The sequence below is a fragment of the Phascolarctos cinereus genome, unplaced genomic scaffold, assembly GCF_003287225.1.
Source record: "Phascolarctos cinereus isolate Bilbo 61053 unplaced genomic scaffold, phaCin_HiC Scaffold_4;HRSCAF=312, whole genome shotgun sequence".
Classification (NCBI taxonomy): Eukaryota; Metazoa; Chordata; class Mammalia; order Diprotodontia; family Phascolarctidae; genus Phascolarctos; species Phascolarctos cinereus.
Window position 1 is genome coordinate 87,223,160 of NW_027555847.1, and position 21,115 is coordinate 87,244,274.

Consider the following 21,115-nt stretch of genomic DNA (forward strand, 5'->3'; position numbering starts at 1 on the left):
AGAAGACTTTTTGGGCTTCAAACCAGTTCATATTCCCTTTTGAGGTTCCAGATGTGGGTTTGTTGACAACGTTGTCCTCTTCAGAATTTCAGCCTTGATCTTCACTCATCCCATAATAAGAATCTATCGTATGTTTCTTTTTGCTCATGGTGTTTGCTTATTTCCTGGCCTTTAAAGATATTGAGGTCTCCTGCTGGGGAGCAGAGGGCACTGACCCGAGCTTCTTGTGTTGGGAGCCTAGGGCCTGGTCACTGGCTTTGTGTTCTGGGGCCTCCAGTACTGGCAGTTGGAGGCTGTAGGGTTCTGGCAGCTTACCTGGTGTTGGGCTGGAATCAGCAACACTGGAACTCTATGGGTAGGATTGGGTAGTGTGGCTCCTGGAGATTTAACTGCTCACCCAGGCCTCTCCTTCCTTTTGCTTTCTTCAGCTCCTTTCAGATGGATGTTGTAGGGTGTTTATCCACCTGGGGCCCCTTGGAGTGCTGCTTCTCTTAGTTTTGCTGAGGCATTGGAAGAGCCGGTTGCTGTAGAATGCTGAGGCACCCGGTGGTTTTCTGAGCTGGTTTCCACCAGTTCCCCCACCCTCAATGAGGCACTGGGGGGTCCAGGTGTTGGTGTTTGCCTGCTCCACCACCTGGGCTTCAATATCTCTTTCTGGTATGCTGAGGTGGGGCTTTCCACTAGCTTGCTGGGATGCCTTCCATTCTGTACTGCTCCACTTCCCCCAAGGCAAGAGGGGCTTTTCCAGTTAATTCCTCAAGCTACCTGGGCTACTGCACTGCTGTACCCCATCTTCTGGTTCAGCTGTTCAGGGTTTTTCCTGGGGTGATATTTTCTGGGCTTTCAGGGGTTAATAGGGGAGGGTAAGAGAGACTTGCCTCTTACTCTGCCATCTTGGCTCCCAGAAGGGAAGTCCAACTCATGCTTTTCTTAATCCAGGTCACCATCTTTATTTGGGTAAGTCCTTACTTATCTTACCTATACTTGTAGAAAGTGGGTTTTTTTTTTACACTTTATTCCATCTAACCCTTGTCCTTTCTAAGGGTGGAAAATGAAGTCTGGAGAGAGTTGAGAAAGCGGGGACTGCCTGAGCTGGAGATGCCATTCCAAAAAGCTCCTCCACTGCTTGGGTACCAGGCAGTTGGGAGAGGGGGCCGATAACATGTTAAGAACCCAACTCAAACCACCTTAAAGAAGAAACAACCTACCTGAGCCCAGGGTCACCCACTAAGTTCCCACAGTTTAAGGAGATAGCTCCAGTACTTCTCCACCAGAAGCCTTCAGCAGCTTCTGCCCAAGTGAGACACAATCCCAGAGGCCCTAATCTTGCTTTTTAGAGGCAGGTCCCTAATCAAGGAGTTTTCCTACCTCCCCCTGGCCGCAGGTAGCATCTACTGCACAGCAGACTCACTGGGAACTCTCAGTTGACCTCTCACAGGCATGGTGATGATAGCATCTCCCATTTATACAGCTATTTTTTTTTAAATTTCCTTTCTAATTCATTATCTCATTTTCTCCCTTATGAACAAATATAGCCAAGTCGTCCTATCCATCCTTGAATCCTGGTTGCCTATTGAGTGAAGTTCAGGCTTCATACATAACCTGGCACCATCCCACCTTTCAGCCTATCCCTGCCTCCAAAAACCAGAAGCTGAAGCCAAAATGGACTGCTTTGCTCCCTAATTCTTAGCACAGTCTGTATCCTACCACCTGTGAGCGTTGGTTTGGGAAATGCCCTGTCCAGACCTGGCAGGGTCATAGAATTTCTGAAACAGAGTCAGCTACTTAGAACCCCATGAATTAGACGGGGCATGGACTCAGAGTGGAAGTGACTTCCCCAAGGTCACAGAGCTAGAGTGTGCATTCAGGACTTCTGACCAGTGATCTCTCCATTATTTAAACCAAGTGCAACTTTTTCATATACTGGGTGGAATTTGAGCCCTGCTTTTAAAAGGAAAACGACTTGCTGCCTTAGAGTACTGTACTGGGAATAAGAAGACCTGGGTTCGCGTTTCAGCAGTGTGACCCCTGGTCGATTGCTTTTCATCTCCAGCTGTCGGGTTCCTCCTCTGAAACCAGGCCACAAAGGGCATAAGAGATACAGGACAATAGTGGGGATGGATAAGAATCAAGTGAGGACTTTTTTTTCCAAGATGGGGGTGACCCGGTCATGTTTGTAAGCAGTGGACAAGAGAATGAAAAAAAGTGGGAGGGAGGATGAGGGGGCGGGGACTGGGAGTTGTCGCAGGAGGTGGGACAAGCAGAGGGGTTCGCTCTGGCGAGGAGCAAGGCCACGTCATCCTGTGAAAGGGGTGGAGGAGGGGGGCGTGGCGGAAGACACCTCCAGTGATGGGAGAGAGGGAAGAACGGAGAAGCGGGGGCGCACAGCTAATAGCCTCGATTCTGCATTTAGATCTTCGATCTAGAGGTGCAAGGGAGCATCCTAGTCCAAGGTCCATCCTGGTTTTACAGATGAGGAAACTGAGGCCCAGGAAGGTTACGTGTTTTGTACAAGGTCTCACAAGAAACGAGAGCCAAGGATGGGATTTTATCCTAGGGCGTTTCCTCGTTTGAATCAGGAAGAAGACGAATTCAAATACGGCCACAGACCGTATTTGACGGCTGTGTGACCCTGGGCAAGTCACTTCACCCTGTTTACTCTCAGTTTCCTCATCTGTAAAATGAGCTGGAGAAGGAAGTGGCAAACCACTCCAGCGTCTGCCAAGAAAACCCCCCAAAAAGGTCACCAAGAGTCGGACACGACTGAACAATAACAACAATCGCCTTCCTCGTTTTTACAGATGAGGAAACTAAGGCCCAGACAAGATGAAGGGTTTATCTGAGGCCACGTATTTGGAACCCCAGGGTGCACCTGGGCCGACTTGTTTCTACTTTCCAGGGAGACTCTCGGCGGGCCCTGCCTCGTAACACATGGGGTGGGGCGCCTGCCTAGGAACCACGTGGGTGAAGCCGAGGCCCCGCCCCTGCTGCCGGTGCCGTCTTTGTATCCACCAATGGGCAACTGACCCGCCTGTCCCTTCCGCCGTCGCCATGGCGCCTCGGGCGCTTGGGCTATGATTGGCCAGGCTCGGAGGGGTGCGGCACGGCGGCGCTATGGCGTCACTGCCGTGCCACGTAGGCGTCCGGCGATTGGCAGGTAGCTGCCCTGGCATGGGCGGGCCTCGGCGCCTGGCCCCTCCCCTTCCGCTGCGCGGCCGCCTGCGGCCTGTCACGGGCCGGGGGGAGGCCTCTGACCGGAGGGGGCGGATGTAGGCGGGGCCGGAGCTGGAGCTGGACGCGAAGCCCGAGCCGGAGCCGGATCCGCGGCCGGTGAGGAGGGGGAGCCCGGGTCCCGCGAGGGGGGAGGGGAGCCCCGGCCGAGCCGGCTCCGGGAGCAGGGTCTAGGGACGGCGCCGGGGCCGGGGCGGCGCCCGCTGAGCGCCGGTCTCCCCCTCTCCTCCTCCCCCAGGGCCCTGCGTGGGTGCGATGAAGGCGCTGATCCTGGTGGGCGGCTACGGCACGAGGCTGCGGCCCCTGACCCTGAGCACGCCCAAGCCGCTGGTGGACTTCTGCAACAAACCCATCCTGCTGCACCAGGTGGAGGCGCTGGTGAAGAAGGTGAGGCCGCGGCCCGCGGGCGTGACAGTGACACGTCCAGCCGAACTCCCCAGCTTCATAAACTTACCAGGGGTCCCCAGAGAGAGGTGAGGGCTGGAGCTGGACTTACCAGGGTCCTTGTGCTCAAAGGGGGGGCCCCAGAGAGAGGTGAGGGCTGGAGTTGGACTTACCAGGGTCCTTGTGCTCAAAGGGGGGGCCCCAGAGAGAGGTGAGGGCTGGAGTTGGACTTACCAGGGTCCTTGTGCTCAAAGGCGGGGCAGAGAGAGAGGTGAGGGCTGGAGCTAGAGGTTTGGCACAAGTTTTGTATATACTTATCAGCTGTTATTATACTGAAAGAGGCGCTCAGAAAGAGGTGAGGGCTTGAGTTGGACTTACCAGGTGACCTTGTGCTCAAAGGGGGCCCCAGAAAGAAGTGAAGACTTGGGATAGAGGAGCACAAATTTTATATAGACTTATCAGCTGTTATTATACTAAAAGGGGGGCTCAGGAAGAGGTAAGGGCTTGAGCTGAAGGTTCAGCCCAGCCTCAGGATGGGTGGGGTGGGGGTGGGAATGGGATGACTGCCCAGTAACCGACTCCCAGGAGAGGGGAGGGGCCACATCCATGCTTTCTTCTACAGGCAGGAGTGAATCATGTGATCCTGGCTGTGAGCTACATGTCTGAGATGTTGGAGAAAGAAATGAAGGAACAGGAACTAAGGGTGAGGAGGGCGAGGTGAGCCTGGGTCCTCAGCAGTGCCAGGCAGGCATGAGCTGGAGTGGCAGCCCTAGTGGAGGGCTCCCTCACTGTAAAAGCCCCTTAGTTTTTTCTAGCTACCTAGGACCCAGGTCTGGGAAGTATTTGTGAGACAGTATCCCTCTGAGGAGGGGAGGGGGTGCAGGGAGGGACTGAATAAGCATCAGAGAACCTACTGTGTGCCAGGCACTGAGATAAGTGTTTTTACAAATACAATTTGATTTGAAGGGGGTGGAAATGCCCCACACCTGAGCCCCAGAGTGGCTGGAGGAAGGGCCGGATGGGGCATTGAAGACAGGAGAAATTACCCCCGACTGGCCCCCCTGACCGAGTCTGCTCTGACTTTTCAGCTAGGGATTCGAATCTCCTTGTCCCATGAACAGGAGCCTCTGGGAACAGGTCAGTGGAAGACAGACCTGGGGTAGAGGCAGGCTCTGCGGGAAGGAGCTGGGGGGTGAGGGGCACGGAACCCGGGCTGAGGCCAGCCCTGAGTGTCTGGTGCCCTGTGTCCCTGCAGCAGGGCCCCTGGCACTCGCCAGGGAGCTGCTCACAGAGAATTCGGATCCCTTCTTCGTTCTCAACAGTGACATCATCTGTGACTTCCCCTTTGCTGCGATGGCGAAGTTCCATCAGCATCATGGGCAGGAGGGGACCATCGTGGTGAGACATCCCCTGCCCCCCCCAACTCCCCTCCATGGTAAGGAGCGGGTGGTGATGTGAACCCAACCTCCTGACCTTTGACCGTGCCAGCTAGTCTGCTTCAGCCCCACCGAGCCCAGCCTAGTGTCAAGACCGACGCCATAGTCAGAGGGCCTGGTTCTGCTACTTTGTAATGGTGGCCGAGTCATTTTCCTTCTCTAACAACCCAAGGGTTGGATCAGCCAGTCCCTAGGACAGATCCCTTCTGGCTCTAGGGCCTGGGAGGCTTCTAAGCTTCTCCGGTCCCTGATGAATTTCCTTCCATCCTCCCACATCCCTCACCTAGCCTCCCACATACATGTCCTTAGTGTGTTTGCTGGATAGAAAGCATCTGCTTCCTGGTCTCATCTCCACTTGAAGGGCCCTGGCTCCAGGGAGGTGACTTTAAGGACTCGGGTGTGGGAGACTCGGAGAGCCTGCCGAGTTAGTGTCATCCCTCTTCCTTTGCCAATTTAGGTGACCAAAGTGGAGGAGCCCTCCAAGTACGGGGTGGTGGTGAGCGACACAGTCACAGGCCGCATCCATCGATTTGTGGAGAAGCCCCAGGTCTTTGTGTCCAATAAGATCAATGCCGGCATGTACATCTTTAGTCCCAGTGTGTTACAGCGAATCCAGGTGGGCCTGGGTGGGAGGATGGTGGGAGCAGTAGATGCCAGGCCAGAGGGGAAGAGAGCGCCTGGAGTCAGTATCAGCAGCCACTGAGCATCTCTCCACCCCCACAGTTACAGCCCACATCTATCGAGAAGGAAATCTTCCCTGTGATGGCCAAGGAAGGGCAGCTGTATGCCATGGAACTTGCAGGTAAATGGGAGAGCTGGCTCACGGAGGGTGGGAACAGGGCTGGCAGGCCTGGGTGGGACTGGCCAGTCAGGCTCCCTGTGCCTGCACCCTTAGGCTTCTGGATGGACATCGGGCAGCCCAAGGACTTCCTGACTGGGATGTGCCTCTTCCTGCAGTCACTTAGGCAGACGCAGCCTGAGCGGCTCTACTCTGGCCCGGGCATTGTGGGCAACGTGCTGGTGGTGAGTGCCAGGCCCATTTCTTAAGACGCTTAAAGGACTCTGACACACTCATTCTCCCTTAGGTATAAATGATCAGTAAGGCTTAATGTATTTTATTATTGAACTCCTGGGCATTCTGATGATTCTGCCTCCACAATCTTTGCTCCTTGCTGCTTCTATACTACTACCCCTGTGGTCCAGGGCCTCATCACCTCCACTACTGGGATGATCTGTGTCCCAGTTGGTTTCCCTTCCTCTTGCCTCTCCATTCTCCACTCTATTGTATGAACCTATTGCATGGCTTATGCGCAGGTCTGACCGACTTTCAGTGGCTAAGTACAAATTCATTAGCTTGGCATTCAAGGCTCCCACAGTGTAGCTGCAGCCTGCCACACTGGTTTTAGTGTATGTGGCTTTCACTTCATGCATTTTGTTTTCCAGCCAGACAAGACTCCTAGCTGTCCCCCTCCTCATTTCCTACCTCTGGACATTCACCCAGGCCATCCTGGTGCCCAGTAGATTGTACAAGCTGCTCGAGGGCAGGGACCTTCAATTTTTCATCACTGTATCCCAAAAGCGGAGCACAGTAGGCATTTAATAAATGTTTGTTGAATTAATTCCTAATAGTAGGTTTTTCAGACTCCAGGGAGGTAACCTTGCAGGGAGGAGCCCTTGAACCTTTAAATCAGCCCTGTGCATGCTTCTCCTCCCCCCAGGATCCAAGCGCTAGGATCGGCCAGAACTGTAGCATCGGGCCCAACGTCAGCCTGGGCCCTGGTGTGGTGGTAGAGGATGGCGTGTGTATCAAGCGATGCACAGTGCTGCGAGGCGCCCATATCCGTTCTCACTCATGGCTCGATTCCTGCATTGTGGGCTGGAGCTCCCGTGTGGGCCAGTGGGTGAGCAAGGGATGTGATAGGGAATGGGTGAACAGCAGGACCTGGGGAGGGGACAGGCAGCTGGTTGGAGAGAGGGTTGGGGGTGGGGGGGAACTTCTTCCTGCCTGAATCCTGCCTCTTCCCCTACCTGCCCCCAGGTGCGCATGGAGAACGTGACAGTGCTGGGAGAGGATGTCATTGTGGGCGATGAGCTCTACCTCAATGGGGCCAGTGTACTGCCCCACAAGTCCATTGGCGAATCAGTGCCTGAGCCGCGAATCATCATGTGAACTAAGGCGCAGAGCACAGCAGCCCCTGCTGCCCTGGGCAAGGCTCAGGCATCTCCGTGCCTCCAAGGGGAGGGAGCTGAAGCCCTCTCCCCAACCCCTCACCACAAAGGGAAGGAGAAGGCCCCTGTAAATAGCTCTCTTTATAATGTAAGAGTTTAAACAAAGCTGGCGTTATATTGTTTAAGCATGGCTGTGAGTGCATTGTAGAGCAGGGGTTTGGCTGTCTCTGCAGCCAGCCTCCCCCCGACTTTTCTTGGAACTTGATCTAGTACCTCCCCCTTAGTTGACAAATGGGGAAACAGGACCAGGCTCTTGTCCCACACCTAGAAAAAAGGCAGGGTGGGGCTGTATGGAATAATAATTTAATACTCACACCTGTAACTGTGCACTCCCCACCCCTTTATAAAAGCCAGTGCAGGGAAGGGAACCCCTGTCCTCTCTGCATTGGAAAAAGCAGGGAAGAACTGCTGCTACCAAGCAGCCTCTCATCTCCCTCCCTCTGATTTCCTCAGGGCAGGCCCAGGCTGGTGAAGGAGCTGTCCAGAAAGGGGGGGCTTCTAAACAGGGATGAGTGTGCCCATCCTCCCCCTAGCCTTACCCCTGGAGCCCAAGGAGCAGGTTGAGGGCCCCCACCCTGAGATAGGGGGCCTAAGATGAGGAAGCTGGCTTCTCGTAGTCATCCACCCCAGTGATTGTTGCTTTGCAGAAGAAACAGTCTTTGTTGTTCATCAGATGCTGGTTGATGCAGGCTCTGTGATGGGGAAGTGGATGGATGGGCAGAGAACCAAATTTCAGAGTCTTCCTAATAGTCCCTTGCAGCCCAGCCCTCCCTCAGGCCAGGTACTCACTTGCAAGACTTGTGGCCACAGGGCTGGAACACAGCAGAGATGGGGTGGGCATAACAGATGGGGCACAGGTCCTCTTCACTGGTGGGCTGGGTGGGGAGAGAAAGGGGAGTCGGGGGCCTTTGTGCATACATGATTCTTCCCAACATATTTCTCATGGGGAAAATGATTTTTGCTCTGCAGGGACCTCCAAAGCAAAGATCTCCATACATACATATAAGCAGATGTCTTATTTGCACAGAAACCCAGGCATATGTGCATGCACACACCCATACTCTCATGTAAAACAGTATACAGACATGCACACAGATGGCTTAGGGGCACAGGGATTGTGTGCACACACTCACCAGGGTAGAGGCGGCTGCCTGCTTGGACTCCTCACTCAGATGGCCCAACATCTGATCCACTTTAGCTAATTCCTCCCGGCTGATGTAATCAGTGTCTGGGGAGAGTGAAGGTAAATCTTGTCCTGTCTGTACCCCTGCTGTAGCCCTGGTGGCGTCTTAACTTTGGGAGGGGTGTCCTTACCTCCCTGGCTGTTCTTTTGGGGCCCTGCTTTTGGCATGTTGGTGCCCCTCCTGTTACCCAGAGAGAGCTTAGCTCTTCAATTCTGGCCAGTGCCCAGAACGTGGGAGCAGGGTCGTTGGCGGAGCTGAACTCCTTACCTATTTTCTCCTAGGCACAGTGATTAGATAGCTGAATAATGGCCTCTGGGAAAAGGCAGGAGAACTGAACAGCCTCCCAAGTCCTGGGATGTCCAGACCATCATTTCTACAGCCCTTAAAATAACCCTATCTGAGGCAGATGAAGGAAGGGTTATTAGCCCTTTTTGACAGTTTAAGACATTGAGGTTCGGAAATGTGAACCCATTTGCCCAAGCCCATCCTCATGTTGGAGTTGGATTCTGACCCAGGCCTCCTGACTCCACGCCAGGGCTTTTTATTCCGTGCCACTCGGCCTTGCAAGAGGAAATCTGTCTTGAGTCTTGTACTCACAGCTCTGCAGGGAGAAGTGCTTCCTCTCGGGAGGGGGTGGTGTGGCCCCAGGGGCCACGGGTTCTGGCTGGCCCAGGAGGTACTGGATGGAGCGGAGCTGGAAGCATGGGTCTGCTAAGAGCACTTCGGTGGCTCGTGTGGCCCTGGTGGGAGGAGAGACATGTGGTCAGAGCCCACTCGTGATGCAGACACCCCAAATCCTAAGAGATCACTATCCTTTCACTGCAGTTGTTGAGATGAATGGGTGGCTGCCCCTGGGAAGAATGAATGGCAGCCATTCCCTCCCACAGTGTAGCCATCCATCCCTGGAGACCAGGGATGAGCCACCCCCATGGGACAAAGGCAAAGAAAGAGCACTTCCATCAATCTCTTCCTTTGGTGAAGCCAGAGGAAAAACCAAGCCCAGGAGCACCTGAATGTGGTTCAGCACCAAGCAGCAGACAGCTCCCAGCACTACCTACCTATGGAGCTGAGGTTGCCTTTTCCTCCCTCCCTCCCTCCCTCTCTAACACAGAAGCACTACTGATCCGAGGATTGGGAGTTGGAAGGGACTTTAGACATCATCTGATCCAACCACCACATTTTAAATCTTAGAAAGCCAGACCCAGAGACAGGAAAGGACTTGCCCAGGGTCACACCAAGTACCAGCACTGGACCTTGGGCCCTGTGACCCCAAATCCAGTGTTCTTTCTACACCAGTCTAGCTGCTTGGGAGGCCGTGCTAGTCTGGCCTATCTGCCCAACTCATGGTTCCTTTCCAGGGATTAAAGAGCCTGGGACTTGTTTTTGCCTTTCAGTTTCTGGGAGTCCCCAGGACAGCTCTAAGCTTGGCTGCTAGGGCACATGGCAGCTTCAGCTTCCCTCTCAGACCCACCTTCAGCCTTCTGTGGTCCATCCCTCTGTCTCACTCTCTCCTTCCCACTCAAGTCACACTGCTTTCCTGACGTACGCCCATATGTCACGTAATCCCCCTTGAAGGCTCAAGTCCTTCCTTCCTTCCTCTGGGAAAGCTTGTAATAGGGAAAGAACATACCTTCCCTCTTCCATATCTGGACCCAGAAACCCATTCCATGCAAAACAGACACAGACAGAAGGAAAACAGGCCTTTGGTGCCCAGTACTTCCTCAGGCTAGCTGGGAGGTAGACTGTGAGCTCCTTGAGGGCAGGGGGCTGGCTGTCTTTGCTTCTTTTATCCCTAACACTTAGCACATGCCTGGCACATAGTGGGCACTTAATAAATGTTTACTGATTGACTAGTAAGGGGGCAGGGGGTAGTGTCAGGGACAGACTTTTTTTTTTTTTAGCTAAAAAATTTTTTTTCAGACATCTTTCAAAGGATAAAAACAATATAGAGGTGTACAGGTCTGCCCTGGGCAGACCCAATATGGAATATTATTTCCAATTCTGGAAGTTACATTATAGGAAGGATATTTACAAGCTGAAATATACCTGGAAGAACACAACCAGGATAGTGAGGGGACCTGGAAAGGAGAAGACTTGGGGGTGGGGAGGGAAAGAGGGAAAGGAGAGAAAGAAAGACCTAGGTGCCATCAAGTATGTGAAATGCTGTCAGAGAGAAGGTTTAGAGGCCTGCTTGGCTCCTGTGGGCAGACCCAGGAGCAGTGGATCAGAGAGAGGCAGATTTTGTCTTGACATAAAGAAAAACTTCCCAAGATGTTTACTACTTTACCACTTTTTACTGCTTCACTACTTTACACAGAAGTAGGATTATTAACTTCTCAGGGATATTACTGTAAAGGGGATTTCTGCTCAGGTATAGATTGTACCTGTATTACCCAAGAGGTCCTTTCTAATTCTGAACAGCTGCTCCCATAGCACCAAGATGTTGGACCCTGGGGTCCTAACTCCAAGGGTTCCTCTTTCCCAGCCTAACCTCCATTCTCTACCTCGGGGCTAAATGAGACCCCACCCCCAAACAGACCCTGAACCCTTCCAATCTGGGCTAACAACTTCTTCAGGATTCAGTGGACAAAGAGCTGAATGGGGGGACCTGTGGGTCAGCAGGACATACCCTCTGAATCCAAACAAGGCAACCACCAAATATCCTTCCTGACCTCCCCAGAGAAGTTCCTAGGATGTATACCTACCTCAGTCCATATAGTGAATGCCTCCGCTACCCTCATTGCCACACTGAATTACAGATGGAATGAAGCCATGTTTGAGAGGAGAGGTGGAGAAAAGGGAGAGAGCAGGCCTGAAGGGAGACTGATGGCTCTAGGCACATGGAGTCCTGAAAGAGTTGGCCTGGCATTCAATGTCTCTGGAAGCTCAAGGGCCAGTGGTACCTGGGTTGCTGCCCTTGGCAGCAGTGTGTGGGGAAAGGGGGGAAGGAGAAGACAAATCAATACGGCAAAGTCACCAGCAATAAGCTGTGACCTCTAGAATGTCTTTGATTCCTACCTGCTAGAAGTGAGCAGCTGGACGTGGAGGGTACTGATAAAACAATTCTGAGGGAATTCTGAAGCAGCCCTGGCTATGAGATTCCTCAGAAATGACCCCAGGCATCCTATCCTTACACTACCCCCAATCCTTTTCTTAGGGAAGGGGTGACCTCACATCCATCCGAGCAGGGAGAGAGTAAAAGGGAATGGGGGCATCACAGTCCTTTTTGAACCCCAGAGAAGGCAAGGGTGAGGTGTTCACATCACACGCTTCTCTAGGATGAGAGTGACATCCAACCTCTCCAAGGCAAGAATGCCTTTCACAGCCTCCTGGACAAGGACACTGAGGGGGCAGGAGCGCTACTGAACAAGGCAGACCACCTCGGGCACTCCAGTATCTTCAGGCAGCTCAGTCAGTAAGTTCTTCCTCCTCTTTCCTCCCACTCCCTCACCTGGGGCCTAGCTCTGTCCTCTGGGGCTGTGCAGAACAAGTCTCTTGTATATGACAACAGCCCCTCCTCCTTCAAATGCTTGAATCTTCTCTAGGCTGCCTCCAAGCCCTAGGACTGACAGCCTGGGCTGGTGGAAAATATGGTGGATTTGGAATTAGAAGACCTGGTGGAAGACCTCCGGTCCACAACTGACTGGTCATCTGGCTTGAGCAAGTCATTTGCCCCTCTGAGGTTCACTCCCCTCCCTCATTTCCCTAAAATACAGACAGTAATACTCCCACCACCAGGGACTGTTTTGTGGCAGATCGAATGAAATCATGTACATAAAGCAATTTCTAAACCCTAATTAAATATGATGGAAATGCTCATAATTATCACCATCCCGGCTGCTCTCCAGACACACTCCGCCAGTGTGGTGCCCAGAAATGGACACAATATTCTATGTGCACTTTGACCCTTTCCTTCTTTCCCCTCTACCATCTCTCTTCCACAAAAAGCAGTCAAAGACAAAACACACTGTCCTAGGAAAGGAGGATGGCGGGCTCAGTCCCAGGGAGCCATGTGGGCGCATGCTGTCCTCTGGCGGTCAGCCGGAAATTGCAAGCCATTCATTAATTCTCTGGGCATCCTCCTCCTCCTCCTCTTCCTTCCCCTCCCCTCCCCTCCCAAGGACCAATCGGAGGCCTGGTAGCCCCACCCCCTCACCCTACCCAGCTCCCAGCTGGGCCACCAGTGTAAATACCAACAGACTGAGCAAGCCAGAGACAGCCAGAGAGAGCAAGGAGCAGCAACTAAGACGGCTGAGAACTAAGTCCGAGCGTGTGAGCAAGGATCACAGCCTGCACCCACCAGCTGGGGCTGGTCCTACCTGGAGAGGGGGCGGCTGGCCAGGAGGTGAGGCCAAGGGGCTGGCTGGACCAGACGGTCAGGCTGGCATGATGCTGGGGAACAGGGTGGGGGCCATTCCCTTGTGTGAAGGCTGAGCTCAGCACCTCCTGGCTGGGGATGGGATGGCACTGTCCAGTGCTGGGTGCACTCAGATGAGGGAGCAGCTGATGTCCCTCTGATGCCTGGTTTTGCCCAAAGCGATCGCCCTTCTCCTGGGTTTTCTGGGTCTCATAAGTACATCTAGCTTGCTAGTCCCTTCCTACCTGAAACGGAATTTTGTTCCCAACTTGTGGAAGCCTGTGCCTAGAGGACTTGTTTCCCTTCCCACTTCGAAGGCTGCCAGGAACCCCTTCGGACAACTACTGGGGTGGGGGTGGGATCTGCTGTCTGAGGGTTAACTGCCCCCCACCCCCACCCCACCATGGCACCTCTGCTATTGGTCTGTATGCTGTGGCTGTGGCTGGGGAAGCTGCCCCAGCTTGAGGCAGGCACCCATGGTTCCCAGGACAACGTGTCCCACGTCCTCCACCGCTGCCCAAAGGTGTGCATCTGTGCCTCAGACCTGCTGAGCTGTTCCAACCGAAATCTCCACGTTGTGCCTGTGCCTCTACCTGTCATGACCACCGTGCTGGACCTCAGCTATAACGTCCTCCCCCACCTCCACCCTGGTTGGCTGGCTGCCTTGCCCCGCCTGCACATCCTTCGACTGTCCCACAACCAACTGAGGAGTCTGAGCCGGGGCACTTTCCACAATGCTAGTGGACTCCGCCGTCTGGACCTGTCTTCCAATGGCCTCCACGTTGTGGGCCACCATGACTTTGAGGGGCTCACGGGGCTGGAGGAGCTGCTGCTCTACAACAACCACATTGGCTTTGTGGAGCACAGCGCCTTCCGGGGGCTGGGCAGACTCAGCCGGCTGTACTTGAGCTGCAACCGCCTCACCACATTCTCCTTCCACGACCTGCATGGACTCAGCCCCGGGCAGCTCCGGGTCCTGGACCTCTCCACCAACCGGCTGGCCAGCATCCCTGTGAGTGAAGTGGTCGCCCTTCCTGCCTTCATCAAGAACGGCCTTTACCTGCACAACAATCCTATCCGCTGTGGCTGTAACCTCTATCACATGCTTCTCCGCTGGAGACAGCGCGGCTTCAGTTCTGTTTGTGACTACCTCGAGGAACACGTCTGCATCGCTTTCGATGTGCCCTCCTCTCGAGTGCGATTTTTTACCCACAGCAAGGTCTTTGAGAACTGCTCCTCACCAGCCCCTAGCCTGGAGCAGTCAGACGTCCACCTGGAGGTGCAAGTGGGCCAGCCGCTGCTCATCCACTGCGATGCCAGTGCCCCAGCTGCCCGCTACGCATGGGTCTCCCCAAGCAATGAGCTCCTCATGTTCCCAGGCAACAAAGACAATAGCATCCGGGTGATGAGGAACGGCAGCCTGTCCATCAAAGAGGCCCAGCCCAGCCACGCTGGTGTCTTCGTGTGCCTGGCGGCCGGCAGCCGCCTTCACCACAACCAGACGCACGAATACAACGTCACCGTGCACTCTCTCCCGCACGCGCCCGAGTCCTTCAACACGGGCCTCACGACGCTGCTGGGCTGTGCGGTCAGCCTGATCCTGGTCTTGCTCTATCTCTTCACGCCCTGCTCCTGCTGTTGCCGTTGCTGCCGTCCTGGGCCCCTTGTTCCACCGCAGGAGTGCAGTGCCCAGTCCTCCATCCTTAGCTCCACCCCACCTGCTGCCGACGGGCCTGGCCGCAAAGCCAGCACCCACAAACATGTCGTCTTCCTGGAGCCAGTCAAAGAAGGCCAGAATGGCAGGGTTAAGTTGGCCGTCAGTGAGGACTTTGACCTTAGGAATCCTAAAATCCTGCAGGTCAAATCGGACTCGGAATCCTTCAGCTCCATGTTCTCTGACACACCCATCATGTCATAGTGGTGACAGGGCAGACATGGGTGTTGGGGGAGGCCCGTGGCAGCCACGGTCCTCCGGATGGATGGGCCAAGTCTGGCCTTGTGGGGTAGAGGAGTACCACATATGTCCATAGTGCCGGGTTTTCCTCTTTAGATCAATACCTCTGCTGCTCCATCTGTCAGCCTTGCCTGCATCCCATCCCTTCCTATCCATTAAACACAACTCAGACTTGCCAGAAACAAGGCCATTAGTAGCAGCTGACAATGGACTTAATTTCTCATCAGGACCAGCCCAAAGGGAGGGAGGGCAGGGGAAAGAATGTAACGTGGCCCACGGTCCTCTCTCTGCCAAAGCAGGGGCACCCCTCACAGTGGGGAGGGTGCACTGGGTGTACTGGCAGACTTCAGGGAAAAAGCCAGAAGATAAAACGACTTGCTTTTCCTAGGCGCGTGGTCATATACGGTCTGGATCGGCATAGGGACGAATTGTCCCGTGGGCCTTTTGGGCTGTTTGAGGGCCAAGCTTCTCTGCAGCTGGAACTCTGCTGGGGGTGGTTTTACACATCACCTGCCCCCCAGCATGAGCCCTAGGTTGGGCTTCCAAGAGTCTTCTGTCCAACACACAGAACAGTCCCTGCCCCCAAACTCTGGGGGCTGGAGCTGAATTTAAGCAGTTCCTCAGCTGCCAGGATGCCTTCAGGCTCCTGAGGTCAGTCCATCCCCTGCATCTACAAAACAAACAAGCAAACAAACCTTCCTGGCTAAAAAGAAATCCCTCCAGCACAGGAGAGGCTGGAGCTCCAGTCTACACAGACTCAGTCTGAGCCTCCGACCCAGGGAGAGAGCATCTCTCACAGACTCAGGCCTCCTGGAAGCTTCAGCACCATTCACCTCCCCTCCAGGAGGGGAATGTTCTCCTCTTAAGAACAGTCTTTCTGCCTTTCGCAGCATTAACACCTAGGCTAGCTCACACTGCAAGAGACAACGGGGCACAGGAGAGGAAGGGCCTCTCAGAAGGAATATTAATAGCTTTCATGAACAAGGGAAGCAATGTGAACATTTCTGGGCCCTGACTGCCCAGGAATTTATCTACTAGGAAAGAATCAGCCTCTAGACTGATCCAAGTAGGGGCATGGTTGGATTCCTTGAGGTCTTCCTCAAAGCTGATTTGGCATTAGACTTCCCTCTGCTCCCCTCAGGACTCCTCCTGAAGCTGCAGAGGAAGAGGGTTCACACTGACAGGGAAGTGGATGAGCCCCTCCCCTCCTCAGAATTTGGTATGGTCCTCTGAGAACAACACTCCCCAAGAAAAGGAAATGTGGTTGATGTTGCTGAAGATCCTGGCAGCTGGTTGAGAATCCCTGCCTGAGCTAACACTCCCATTATCGCCCTGCTCCACGTCTCTATGCAGCAGTCCTTGGTAGTTCTGCAATTATTTAATAAAGGCTCCAAGGACAGTTACCCATTCAGCCTCTTCATTCGCCACAAAGTCAACTGGAATTAAAAAGGCTTATTTTTCTAAATTTCTAGTCTGAACATCTTTCCTCCCATCATCTTTGAGGGGCTAGTTGAGGGCCCCCTTTCCTCCTGCCTGTATTTACCTGGTTCAAGCCCAAGTATCCCCTGTCTGAGACAGTAAATCTAGATTGAGGTGCTGGCTTCTGTGCCGTCCCCAGAGCCTCAGCCAAAGGCCCCTACCTTGCTACTTTGGAGCATTCTAATCACTCCTCACCTAGAGAGCTCCCCCTAATACTGATTTGACTCGTTCTGAAACATTCTTGTAGAAAAGCAATTTATACTTGAGTCCAAATATCAAAGGGAAAGCTATAGTCTGTGTTCTGGTGAGAGCCATTTCCTTCCTCCTCGTCCCTGGGGTTCAGTCACAGTCCCTGAAAAGTTCGTGTATGACACCAACTAGTCAAATCCCTGCCTTGAGCATAGCTAGGACAGGTTCAGAGGCAGAAGCAGCTGCACTCTTTCTCCTCCTGGTTCTGGAATATGCCACTTTTATTATCCTAGGCAAACCCACTGAACAGCCCTGGGCAAGTAATTTATTTTCTCTGGACCTTAATTTTTCCATTTGTAATGTGAGGAGCTAATCCCTTGTTCCTCAGAATAAAACATGAGAAGCTCAGCAGGAGTCCTGGGAGGTGGGAAGGGGCCAGGTAACTCCATGAGATTGTTACAGATTTTCTAAGGACTTAAAAATCTGCTTTCTTGGGGCTAGCCACGAGATATTATGTCCACTGCTGAAGGTTGGGCCTTTTTGTGGTCACCCGCATGACCTGGAACAACTCACATCCCCTTTCTTGGCTGGTTTTAGCATTTGTAAAAAAAAAAAAAATAAAAGGGGGGGCATGGTGTGGTGGGGAGTGGGGGTTGGACTTGAAGGTTATTCCTGTTCTGAGCACAATAATCTTATAATTACACATTTCCCTAGTTTGAGTTTTCCTGTCTTTCACTGTTACTCCCCTGCTCTGGTAAGGGAGATGGGTCAACCTCTTGGCCTCCGATGCCTCTGAGCATGACTGAGGTGGAACAAAATCCCTCTTCCCCAAGGGATCTGGAGTCTGCAAATCTGGGTTCCAATACTAGCTCTCCTATTTCATTATCTATGTGACCATGAGCAGATCCTTTCCCCTGGCTGGGCTTCAGGCCATCTCTACAATAAGTGGTTGGCCTCCACGCTCTCAAAGGGCTCTTCCAGCTCTAAATCTGATGATCAGGTGATTTTAGCACAATTTGCTGTTGTTGTTCCATCATTTTCAGTCATGCCCAACTCCCTGTGACCCCACTGGGGTTTTCTTGGCAAAGATACTGCAGTGGTTTGCCATTTTCTTCTCTAGCTCATTTTATAGATGAGGAAACTGAGGACAGCAGGGTTAAGTAACTTGCCCAGGGTCACACGGCTAGGCCAGACTTGAACTCGGGTGTTTCTGACTCCAGGCCCCATGCTCCATCTACTGCACCACCTTGCTGCCCTTTAGCACAATAAAGTTATTCAAGAAAATCTGAGTGGAAAAGTCAGGGAATGGAAAACAACACACAGATGCCTAGAGATGGATGAGTTTACAGAGCACAGCCTTCTGTTCTTACCACGTCTACAGTCTGGCCACAGAAAGGATCGGTTAGTGTGGCCCAAGGGACAGCCTGCCTCTGTTCCTACATCTACTGCAGCCTGTGATAAGCTCCCCCTTTAATGCCTCCTCCTCCTCCACCTCCCTTACCCCAGATCTAGGCCCACCTAGTCAGAGGACACAACTGGAGTAATGATGATACATTTATACATACATACGTATATATGCATTATATTTATATGTGTGTGTGTATGTGTGCATATCTGTGTATATTCCAGATTATTATTAAAAAAAGGGCCATGGGATTTAATGCTGCAAGGGACTTTAAATGTCACCTGATCAAAGGATGTTATTGATACAGAAAATTAGGCACAGGAAAGGGAAACGACTTGCTCAAAGTCACACAGATGGTAAGAACAGTGCTAGGCCTGGAACTCAGGTCTCAGGCCTCCAGAGGCAGGGCTCTCGCCTCCAGAACACATCTCCCAGAGAACTTATCCTCCCCTGCCACACCCCACCTCATCAAGGCACTTCTGTCCAGCTCTAGTGATTTCCCATCCAGACAAGAGGGAAGGACACCACTGTCTTCCACCTTACTGGCCTCCTCTCAGATAAGGTCAGAAAGCCCCTGGAATTGGCTCCTGACACACATGGTGAAGAAATCCCTCTAGGGAATTCTGTCTCAGAATTTCCCCTCCCTCCCCTAGCTATGTTAAACCACCTCCATGTGAGCTGCAGCTCCCAGCTGGAGCAGTCTCAGTGTCACCTCCTCAGTCAGCAGCTCTTCTGTGTCTCTCCTAAGACTCAGGGGCGGGGCAGGGTGGGGAGAAGGCTGCAACCCCAGAGAGCAGAAGACACTCAGGGAGGGCTCCTGAGTAGCAGATCTGGCTCAGAGGGAGGGTGCCAGACAGGGCCACAGAAACCCTTCAGCAGGCATTGTGACCACCCTCCCTCCTGATGGTGAATGAAGAAAGAGAACCAAGGGTGGCCAGCAGGCAGAGCTCCAGGTTGCCCATTGTAAGACCCGAGGCAAGTTATTTACCTCCTCTGGACATCAGTTTTGCTCTCTCTGAAGTGAGGGAGACTATTCCCTTGTGAGACAGTGGGAACTTTGGGAGATAAGAAGGGGGTAGGTAAGTCCATGGGATTACTACAGATTCTCTAAGGGATTAAACTTGACTCTTGGGGTTCAGACAGAAGACATGGTGCTCACCACCAAAAGCCAGGGCCCAGTTAGGGGAGTCTGGTAGGAAGATTGTTCAGGGCTAAGGGAGATTTTAGGAACAAAGATAGGAAACATTTTAAAAAGGAAAAACCCAGAGTCTGACTGGTGCCATGCCTGTCTACTTTCTCTCTATCAACTGTCTAGACTAAGGAAGAGCTGACCCATCCATCAGACCCACAGCTTAAGTTAGGTAGGATAAAGAAGGGAAAACATGACGGAAACACAAAAACACAGAATATATTACAAAGTGAAAGATGGAGTTTTCAGGTCATCTCTGCCAATTCATAAGAACACAGTATTTAAAGCAGAAAGGGACCTGCTCTAGGAGGCCAAATGACTTGTCCAACATTATAATGGTTTTCAGTCATTTTTTGAGTCGTGTCCGACTCTTCATGACCCCATTTGGGGTTTTCTTGGCAAAGGTATTGGAGTGGTTTGCCATTTCCTTCTCTAGCTCATTTTCAGATGAGGAAACTGAGGCAAACAGGATTAAGTGATTTGCCCAGGGTCACACAGTTTGGAAGTATCTAAGGCCAGATTTGAACTCATGAAGATGAGTCTTCTTGACTCTACACTCTAACCACTGTACTGCCTAGCCATAATTTGAACCCAAGTCTTGTGGCTCCAAGCCCAGAAGTTCCCCACTATTCCAAAGTGCCTTCCACTGACATAGACAACTGAAGGCTGGCAAGGTCACAGGAACGTGTTTTGTGACCAGTAGAGGAGACAGCAAAGTTGGATTTCAAGAGGTGAGAAAACTGTTATCTACTCTTAGTTTAAGGGGAGGTAGGTATTTAGTACTGGAGAAGGAGATGGCAAACCACTCCAGTATCTTTGCCAAGAAAATCCCAAATGGGGTCACCAAGAGTCAGACACAACTGAAATGACCAAACAAGGCCTTTAGTACATGTGAAAGAATGGGCTTTCTCATTGACATCTGGTAGACTTCCAGGCACCAGAAGAGTCCCCACTTCTCCAATACTTCCCTTCTCTTAGAAAAAGGAGCCTGGACTCCCTCTTGCCTGTAGGATTCAGGAGACAGGAAGTGAGTTTTCCAGGCCCCTGCTCTTGCCAGGGGAACATATTGCCTCCCACTTGAAGCTTTTAAATGTCAGGTGTTACACAAATACCAAGCATTATTAATAATTTAAAAACCACCCAACGAAATATGGTCACAACCAAGCATCCTGGTGGGAGTATACTGGACTGAGAGCCAAAAGAGGAAGCTTCCAGCTTAATATCTTAGTGACCTGAGGCAGTTGTCATATAACCTCTCTGTGCTTCAGTTCTTCAGTTCTATTAAAGCCTTGTCTATGCTTCCCAATGGTTGTGATCAGACAATATACATGGAGTACCACGGGTTCCTAGTAATTAAGTCGTTCTAAATGGGGGATTTAAAGAAAGAAACATAATAGCAGTTTCACCCTGCCTTGGGCTGGGCTGGGGACCAACAGGTCAGACATTGCTGAGCCCCGGGATGATACTTCAAACCACACTGCTAAAGGACACAGGGTCAATGCCAGCTCTCGTGCCTTCAAGGTTCCCTAGGTCTCTGCAGCAGAATAGAGTGGCCTTTCTGGCCCTCGCCCTGGCCTGTTTGCTGACAGGCAGGGCTCTGAAAATTTAATGAGGGTCCCTCAGGGATGCAGCAGGTTCTCTGCAGCACTGATAGACAACCCTGCGGCTGCCCAGATCCAAGGTCTGAGTGCCCCAGGCAACAGCCTGAGTGCCAAGAGCAGAGCTAAGAGGATACATAGTAGTGCTGGTGAGGGCTAAGACAGGATTCCCCTCCTCTTATAGTTGGTGAAAAGTGCATGTTACTAGTGATATTGGTGAGGTGGGCTTTCATGGACACTTCCTTGAAGGTCAGGAGCCAATTTGTGAGTAATTAGTATCTGAGAACAAACAGCAACTGGTTATGGGCAAGCTTAATTGGTTCTTTGGGGTATCATTTTCAAGGTGTGCAAACGGACTGAAAGCTGACCCCTGGAAGGAAGGGCAAGTACCCTAGGGAGCAGGAGCACAGGCTCCAGGAAAGGCTGGAGGCCATGAGAAGACCATCTCTAGGAGACCATCAGCTGCATGGCAAGGCCAGG

The 21,115-nt window shown here is 52.5% G+C and overlaps 3 protein-coding genes across 7 annotated transcripts in view; 2 read left to right on the top strand and 1 right to left on the bottom strand.

Moving 5' to 3' along the window:
• The first annotated feature begins 3,205 nt into the window (after window positions 1–3,205).
• GMPPB (GDP-mannose pyrophosphorylase B) lies at window positions 3,206–7,405 on the top strand. 2 transcript variants are annotated; one of them, XM_078152377.1, is made up of 10 exons: window positions 3,206–3,330; window positions 3,470–3,618; window positions 4,238–4,318; window positions 4,704–4,752; window positions 4,874–5,013; window positions 5,509–5,667; window positions 5,775–5,853; window positions 5,947–6,074; window positions 6,770–6,952; window positions 7,090–7,405. In XM_078152377.1, exons 2-10 carry the CDS (start codon window positions 3,487–3,489, stop codon window positions 7,219–7,221), a joined length of 1,083 nt encoding a protein of 360 aa, XP_078008503.1. In that variant the 5' UTR covers window positions 3,206–3,330; window positions 3,470–3,486; the 3' UTR covers window positions 7,222–7,405. The 2 variants fall into 2 exon arrangements, with proteins under 2 accessions (XP_078008503.1, XP_020854824.1); XM_020999165.2 differs by having other exon boundaries at window positions 3,207–3,330; window positions 4,871–5,013.
• Window positions 6,133–21,115, bottom strand: part of RNF123 (ring finger protein 123) — a 139,694-nt gene continuing 124,711 nt past the window's right edge. For 2 of the 4 annotated variants that reach the window (XR_013485868.1, XR_013485867.1), the window contains exons 36-40: window positions 9,062–9,204; window positions 8,414–8,508; window positions 8,070–8,155; window positions 7,820–7,972; window positions 6,133–6,993 (exon numbers count right to left, since the gene is read on the bottom strand). Coding sequence is in view for 1 of the 4 variants with exons in the window: in XM_078152375.1 (XP_078008501.1) it covers window positions 7,870–7,972; window positions 8,070–8,155; window positions 8,414–8,508; window positions 9,062–9,204 (427 nt within the window). In the remaining 3 variants the exon portion in view is untranslated. Of the gene's footprint in view, window positions 6,994–7,343; window positions 7,545–7,567; window positions 7,973–8,069; window positions 8,156–8,413; window positions 8,509–9,061; window positions 9,205–21,115 lie in introns of those variants that run through there. The other 2 variants (XR_013485869.1, XM_078152375.1) reach the window with 2 other exon arrangements.
• AMIGO3 (adhesion molecule with Ig like domain 3) lies at window positions 10,615–16,178 on the top strand. The gene has a single exon (XM_020999164.2). The coding sequence runs from the start codon at window positions 13,225–13,227 to the stop codon at window positions 14,737–14,739; it is 1,515 nt and encodes a 504-aa protein (XP_020854823.1). The 5' UTR covers window positions 10,615–13,224; the 3' UTR covers window positions 14,740–16,178.

Excerpts from the sequence above, each read along its gene's own strand:
- AMIGO3 (XM_020999164.2), top strand. The coding sequence starts at position 13,225 with ATGGCACCTCTGCTATTGGTCTGTATGCTGTGGCTGTGGCTGGGGAAG.
- GMPPB (XM_020999165.2), top strand. The coding sequence starts at position 3,487 with ATGAAGGCGCTGATCCTGGTGGGCGGCTACGGCACGAGGCTGCGGCCC. Across the intron at positions 5,668-5,774 it reads GTGTGTTACAGCGAATCCAG|TTACAGCCCACATCTATCGA; the intron begins GTGGGCCTGGGT and ends CCACCCCCACAG. Across the intron at positions 5,854-5,946 it reads GTATGCCATGGAACTTGCAG|GCTTCTGGATGGACATCGGG; the intron begins GTAAATGGGAGA and ends CTGCACCCTTAG.